The sequence below is a fragment of the Cyprinodon variegatus genome, unplaced genomic scaffold, assembly GCF_000732505.1.
Source record: "Cyprinodon variegatus isolate N-32 unplaced genomic scaffold, C_variegatus-1.0 Scaffold852, whole genome shotgun sequence".
Classification (NCBI taxonomy): Eukaryota; Metazoa; Chordata; class Actinopteri; order Cyprinodontiformes; family Cyprinodontidae; genus Cyprinodon; species Cyprinodon variegatus.
This window is the reverse complement of record NW_015151305.1, coordinates 249,839-257,501: the sequence shown is the minus strand read 5'-3', so window position 1 is coordinate 257,501 and position 7,663 is coordinate 249,839. Positions and strand designations below refer to the sequence as shown.

The following is a 7,663-nucleotide window of genomic DNA, read 5'->3' as shown; positions in this document are numbered from 1 at the left end:
CTGAGTTGTGGGGAGCATGTAGGTATTGAATAGCAGGGACCCTAAGATGGATCCCTGGGAAACTCCTAATAGGATTTTTGTGGTCTCTGATGTAAAGATACGTACTGTGTATTTAAAGCAGTGGGTTACATGTGCTTTAATGAAATGCAGTTATAATCAGTGTCAAAATGCACTGAGGTCCAATTAAAGCAGCACTGTGTCGTCTCTCCTCAGAACACTTCATAGAAACATTCAGCATAATAATAATTATTTTATATATCAATCTCTCTCTCACTGTGTTCCTCAGCTCCTCCACCACCAAAGAGAGCCCCCACCACCGCCCTGTCCATGCGCTCCAAGTCCATGACCTCAGAGCTGGAGGAACTCGGTAAGAGCTTCATTGTTGTTCCTTCTACTGTCCGTAACATCAGGAAGTGTTTCTAACAGCACCCCTCTCCTTTTCCCGTTCCTTCTCGTCCTCATTGGTTGGTTAACCTCTCTGTAGTGGATAAAGGTAAGCAGTCAATGCTGCAGAACCTTCCTACCCGCCTGCATCATCCACCGGCATCTAGCGGCTGAATGAGGCTTTGCTTTAGTTTGGACTTGATGAAAGATAAAAAGCGCTTTTCCCTCCCTCCTCATCTGCTGCCCTCCTTTTCCATCATGCATGGAGGCTCTTACTGCTCTGAAACATGTCCGTCATCAGTGTGCTGGTTTGGCTGCTCTTTAGGTTTTTGTTTTTATATTTGTGTGGTGAGTCCCAGGTTTCAAAAGAAAAACGCTGCCCCGCCCTGACTCCTGCTGACACAGTCGCCAGTCAGCGATTCTGAGATCAGAGGACGACACGTTGGAGCCGAGAAGGGAATGAGGGAGGGAGGGTTGAAGGGAGCAAGTTTTGGACAGGAGGAGGATTCAGCTGATGTTTCCACATGAATTCAGTTTGCTTTATCGCATTAGAAAGGTGCACTGGGGTTTGGAATTTGCAACATTAACTGTATAAAACAATAAAATAGTAATGGTGGAAAAGTGCCACTCATCCGTCAGCAGTAGAGATGGAGCATGTGGAGGTTAGCAGTTATTTCCTAGCTTTTAAAAAAAGTTAAAGAGTTCTGGGTCAAAAGCATGTTTCATGTTACTGGAATCCCATGAATTGGAATATAGGGATGATCAACTGGCCTCTTTGTGGTCCTATTTGTCCTGTAAAAGTGTGCAATGTGCCTCTAGCCTCGTGAGACCATCCTGATCTCGCGAACTTTCAAGGTTTCACTCGCAGATCAGTCTGGCTACTTTCCGTTAAAGAAAATTTGGAGCCGTTCACCAAACGAACGTCCAATCAGCGTTGGCTTTGAGGCGGGTTGAGGTGTGACGCAACGAGAAGCGCGACAGTTCAGTCTAAAGAACTTTAGCCGATGAAACTAGCGTTAGCGTGGCTGTCGAGCAAATTTTATCGGAATTACAGAGTATTTCTTCACTGAAAGAAGAGCAAAACACTGCTCTGGAGGCTTTTCTCAGAGGAAAAGATGTTTTTGCTTTTCTCCCAACTGGTTTCGGCAAGAGTTTGATCTATCAATTGGCTTGTGCCTGGCTTGTGGTTGTGTTTTCGTCGTCGCTCTGTTAGTACGTCATATTCTTCATTGATCTAATTGGTTTATTTGGCCCGTCTATCACCAACATAGGCCAATCAGCTAACTAGTATTTTCGCCCCTTCCCAAAGTTACTTCAACGGAAGGTTTCCAGATGGATATGCGGAGCAAATCCATCTGGCGGAGTCAGGTTAAAGTGCCTTCATGTCATGGTTGAATGATATGAGGAAAGATTGTGAGATTAAATTGAAATGTCTCAACATGTAATGAAGCATTTTCCCGAGAGCTACTGGACTGAGAGTTTTCAGCCTTCAGCCGTCCTTTATTTTAGTCCTTTATCCTTAGGTTGAGGCCGAATGTCTGGGAATGCTGGACCAGAACCAGACTGGATGTTCTGGTATGTTGTGGTTTGAGCTGTAGCTATGATGGAAAGGTATCTCTTCATCGTTTCCGCCCCATTCTACGTGTCTCCCCGTAGCATCATGCTACCACCACCATGCTGGAAAGTTGGTAGAAGCCTCAAAACCCACGTGCAGCTTTTGTGTTCAGGCAGCTCAGTCTTTCTCTGTCTTGTTTCTTAATGGGAAGGATCTCTTTGGTGGTTTTCAGCTCATGGAAGGCTGCCTGGGTCATTCTCCGGTTGAAGAGGTTGAAATGTTGCTACAGCAGAACGATGATCTCAAAAAGCCACTCAAGTTGGATTTGGGTTGGATAAATTGGGCTAACATTAAACTTCTGGGACTAGTTCTGGTCTGTATCTGGAAACCACCCAGTTTACAGCTGCAGCTTCTGCAGAGAGATGGTTAGATATCCTACCAGAATGGTACCAGTAGCTTACCAACAAACATTCTTCCAAATAGTAGTGGGTGTGCACAGCTTGTTTACCTTTTAGCCCGTATTTCTTGCTCCGTGGTTCAGAGAAAACCCAGAATAGTTTATAAATCATGAACTGTCTGGAAAGCTGTACTAAACGAAATTAAATTTTGCACACTCTGTGCATACAAAACGAGAACATGACAGCCAGCAGCACCCATCCTAGACTTCCTTTTCCATGACTGCTAGTTATGATGATAATTCAGGTTCAGCCACTATAAACACAGTGACCTTAGGCTGCGGTTAGGTCAGCCATGGGTTATGGTCTGTTTCTGAGTCTAAATATGGCTGCTGTTTTCGCTTTCGCTCCATCTACTCCTCAGTGTCTTTGAGACCAAAGTTGACACGTTTTCCAATTGAAAAAGTTGCTGATCTTAAAAGAAGCCATTTTCCAAAAGGCTCTGGTAATTTTGGAGTCATAGTGATCTTCTTTATAACCCTGAAGGATAAGCGATGATGACTGGAAAGCAGACAGGTGGTTTGCTGCTGTTCAGATTCATGTTTCCTGTAGGAAAGTTGTTGTGTGACGTTCGGTCTGCGCTGTTTACTGGGACCATCGGGTCAGAAACTGGGACTGCACTGAATGAAAGGCTGAAAGTGTTTTAATCTGGTAATTTGCTCAGGATTAGGAGTCTCCCCTGTTCTCTAGGTGTGAACACAAAGTCTGGGAGGAAATACAGACAAACCTTAATAAGAAATTGTATTAGTTCCTTTTAGGGGCGGGCTAAGTTTGTGTCAGCGCACTGAAGAACTGTTTTTCTTTCTGTCTTAAGCCACACTAAGGAAAAAGAAGGGTGGTAAGTTCCCTCTAGGCATGTTCAATCAGATCTTCTGTCCCCTCGCATCTCTGTGAAGAACTAACAGTTGTTTTTCTTTTCTTTTTGGATAATTATTTATTTCATTTGTCTCAGAGTGAAACCATGTGGGGGGGAGGGGGTCCTCTTACCTGCATGATTTCCAAGCTGCTCCTGATCACAGCTGCTCTGAGCATCACCGTTGTTCAAATGTTGCATGGTTTTACGTCGTAATGGTGTCACACAGAAAAGGCTGAGAATCCCAGATGATGGCGTCTTTCTCCTTGTGACTCAGTTGGAAGACTGATCCCAGGAACCACCTGCAGCAGGGCGCCTCACGAGGGAACCAGTGTGTGTTTGTGCATGTGTTGGCTCACCGTTGTGTTTGTCTTCCTTTTCCTGTGGTGCTTTGGTATTTTTTATTTTTTTTTTCCCAGGAAATGTTTGGTTTCCAGGGCAACCGTGCTGCATGTGGTCCGAGTGGGAGACGGTGGAACAGAGGGATGAAATGTGTATCTTTCTGCCGTTTTGTGTCTGTGCTGCTGTCATTGATGGTCCTTTCCTCTGCTCTGTGTGTAGATGTGCAGAAGAAGAGGATTGTTTTCCAAGTGACTCTAAGTAATCACCCCCCTAATGCATGGAAGCTTCCTACATCCTGTGCAGAGGTAGTCAGGGAGGTGTCCCATTCAAGGACAGATCAGGGTTAGCATGGTCTGCTGCTGGAGGAAGTACATGAACCGTATTTTATTTCTAAGGTTGTAAAGTATGATGATATCCAGTCCCTATCAGGTCATAAAATGAAGAAAATATTTTAATTTATTTAGTATATAGATTCATAACATACAGACTAATGTATATTTAAGCTGGTTATTTGTTGATTTTGGCAATTATACCATCAGACCCATTAAAATTGGTTTTAAGTCCTGAGAAAACTGCAGACTGATCCAAGCCATAATATAAAGCTGAATGGAGCGAGGAAATATATAAATAAAAAAAAGTCACATGTATAACTGCAGTCCTGAAAGGCCTGTTAAAGAGTTTAGAGGAGATTCAGAAGGAGTCAGAGCTTAATGATCTACCAGCCACAGATGTCTGAAAGACGAGGGCTGCAGCTGTCACAGTCCCGGGGTTAATACCCAGAAACAAGATCAGAAAACCCAGGAAAAGGACGGAGTGGACTGGAGTGGAGCTCTGTGCTCTAAGGTCGTCTTTTTAGAACAAAAAGACAAATCTGAGTTGTTCTGCTGGAGATCAGCTGAATAGTTTGTTCTTTTATTTGATCCATTCAGGCAAATAAAAATAAAAAAAACTTTACAGCTGGAGGCCAGAGTAGCATTGCCCTAGATCACATAGAGTGTACTAACAGACTTCTTGTTTAATGCCTGTTTGATTTTGATTTGATTTATATTAATACATTTATTTCATACTCCAAAATTTGATTGGTAAGTTGTAACTGCCATTTTGCAAACTTCTATTGTCACAGATGAAGCATTTGAGTTCAGGTATCCTGCAATCATTTAAGGACTCAATGCCAATTTTAATTGCATTCGCTTGTATTGACTTACATTTATAATTTCTGACGCCTACGCATTTGTTATTGACAGTTATCTTAGCTCATAACAGCTGATGCATGCAACTCAGTAAACTCATCCACCCATCTGGCATCTAGTTTTTCCAAATTCTGACACACTTATCCCGTTTGACTCATTGTAAGACCTGCTGAGGACACGTTGATTTCCTGAAATCCTAACCCTTAGAAATAAGATTCAGGTTTTTTTTTCATACCTAAAACCTTCCAGTAGCAGAACCGCTAAGGAGGACGCGCACCTGATGACATCATCACCCTCTAGTGGCAGGTTCAGTTCTGCCAAATTTGTCGTTGAGGCCCTTCCTTGTGTTGCAAGGTTAAAAAATGAAAACTGATAACGGCAAACTTGACAGACAACACATCATTGCTCGTTTTACATCTCTGATTGGACGCCCCTGAGGCCTGGATGATGCTTCTGAGCCGGCTGTTTGGGAAAAGCTTGCACGGCTTCCAAGGCTGGACATATTATGTCATCAAAGTCCTCATATCCGCTGTTTTCCCAGAAAAAATATATCTCAACATTTACTGTTTTAGTTTCATCTGCAGTTTTAGTGTGAGAGCACAAAGACAGAGGGGCGCTGTGAATGACTGGCTTGCGTTCGACCCGTTAAGGTCCAGCCCTGCCGCTGTTTGACCGCATGTTGGTTCCGTTTGCAGATAAAGTTGAGGAGATGACGCACGCCCAGAAAAGCTCACCTGTGGACACAAAGATCGCCACCATCAAACCTCGTCCTTCCAGTCGCTGCTTGGTCACTCCTACAGATATGAATGTAAGCAATTCAACTTGTTTAAGGTCCAAAATACAAAAAAATGTGTTGGATTTCAGTTATGTTTAAGGATGAGTGTTACAGGAGGTCCAATAGAGAAACATTTTGCTTTCGAAGATGAAATAAAGTGATTGTTCTTCATTTGAGCAGGTAAGTAAGGGAATTAGCAATTGGAATAAGATGATTTACATTCAAAATAAAAATTAAATCTATATCATCTTATTTCAAGGGCAGACATGCTAATTCCACCTTATTTATCTGCTCAGATTAAGGGCAAATTTCATTATTTAAGTAATTTCTCTTTTTTTAGATCAGTTTTTGCAGTGAAGAAACAAATCATTTTAAAATCCCAATCCAGTCCACATTTACGATGCTTTGTTTCCAAGCAGCCCGACTTTTCAGTTAATCCGTTCTTCATTAGTTTTTTTCTGATCTGTTCTTGTACCAGCCCAGGAAAACATTTTAAGTTTAAAGATTGAAGAGTGGATTAAAAAGAACAGCAGAACTTCTCCTCAGAAGATTAATGATATCTTAAAAATGAAGGTTTTAAGCTGCAGGAGAAAAAGAATCCACAATATTTTTTATGACAAAAGTTCAGCTGAAAGATTTTGGGGAATTGAGGCTTTAATCTCCTCCTTTTTGATGTCCTGCTTTGTATTGAAACATGATGCTAATTCATCCTGCAGGCCTGAATGAATGAGCCAAAGCTAAAAACAAATGTCCAGTAGAGAAGTTTGACAGATTTGTGGCCAATTTCTAATCTGGAGTTTTTATAAAGCTTCCACCTGCAGGTATAGATTCAATCTGATTCATGTTTCAGTTAAAGAATCTGAAATTTGGGATCCGAATATTTATTTCCTTCATTCCTGCCATAAACAGATTGTTTATGTCTGAAACCTGTGCAGACAGACAGCACCTGCCTTAGTACAGCTCTCTGAGCCGGAAGATTCTTGCACTTCATTTAAATTCTGCTGATGTTAAAAATAGTTAAGAGCTTCTACACTGAAGATTGTTGATGGGTCTGATTTCAGCAGTTAACTGTGTTGCAGTCAGTGACGGGGTAAAGGACGGTTCTTCCAAAGACCAAGACTCTTTGGAACTAAACTCTCATTTTGGGGCATTTCTTATTTGCTGAAATAAAAACATTAAAAGCCATTTATAGCACAAAGTGAATTAGAAAAAATTATTGTTAAACAAAACTGCTTGATAGTATTAAATCATCATAATTAGCTGATAAGTAGTTGAATGCAACCACGCACTGACACACTGTGCATGTAAACTCTGCCGTCTGCTCACATGCAAAGCAATAAATTAAACCAAACATTTATAGTTTATATAACAGAGGAAAATAAACTAAACTAAATCATAAAACTAGTTCAAATGTATGTAGCTGTCAGTTGGCCATCATGTCTAATAAAACCAGACCTTGTCCTTCTCTGATAGTGAATTGTTGTTGACGTTTAACACGTTGGCCTGTGCATTTTTCTTCTTTGTTTCTTTAGACTTCTTGTTCTGCAAAGGAAAATAACATAAAGTTACACGTTTTTCCTATGCTGGGTGCCAGGTGTATGCTCAATATGAGCTAGCTGCTAATAGCTGCTGATGGATGGGAAAGACACAAATACGCCCTTTAATGAAGGACCAGATGACATAATCTATTCTGGTGCTATTTCAGTACAGCAAGAATTCATTGTAATTAACAATTAATGTTTTGTTTTGTTTCTACCTGAGATGACAGCATGCATCTCTGCTGACATTTCTTCCCTTATTTTTGATTTAACATCCTGTTTGCTTGTTTCGTGTGTTCTGAACATTTGCTATGTTCTACAAAAGCTACGGCATCACATTCTTAGACCAGGCCCCTCACTGATTGAAATAAAAGACGCCCATTGACTCTGTCGCCTGCTAGGTCCTCACTACTTCTTTGAATGCAAGAATGCAGCAGATTTTAAAGTTGTAGGGAAATCATATTTAAATGTCAAATCATTCTGGCTTAAAAATTTAGTTAAATGTACTCTTTATCAAACTATATTGTCCCAATATTTAGAAAATTTCTATAAAAAAAAATAAAAAAAATCC

At 41.1% G+C, this 7,663-nt stretch overlaps 1 protein-coding gene across 1 annotated transcript in view; it reads left to right on the top strand.

The window, feature by feature from the left end:
* The window catches only part of shank2 (SH3 and multiple ankyrin repeat domains 2), a 127,142-nt gene that overhangs the window by 91,713 nt on the left and 27,766 nt on the right, over positions 1-7,663 (top strand). The window contains exons 9-13 of the mRNA XM_015397324.1: positions 287-367; positions 485-493; positions 3,209-3,232; positions 3,809-3,847; positions 5,475-5,587. Of these exons, the coding sequence (XP_015252810.1) occupies positions 287-367; positions 485-493; positions 3,209-3,232; positions 3,809-3,847; positions 5,475-5,587 (266 nt within the window). The remainder of the gene's footprint in view (positions 1-286; positions 368-484; positions 494-3,208; positions 3,233-3,808; positions 3,848-5,474; positions 5,588-7,663) is intronic.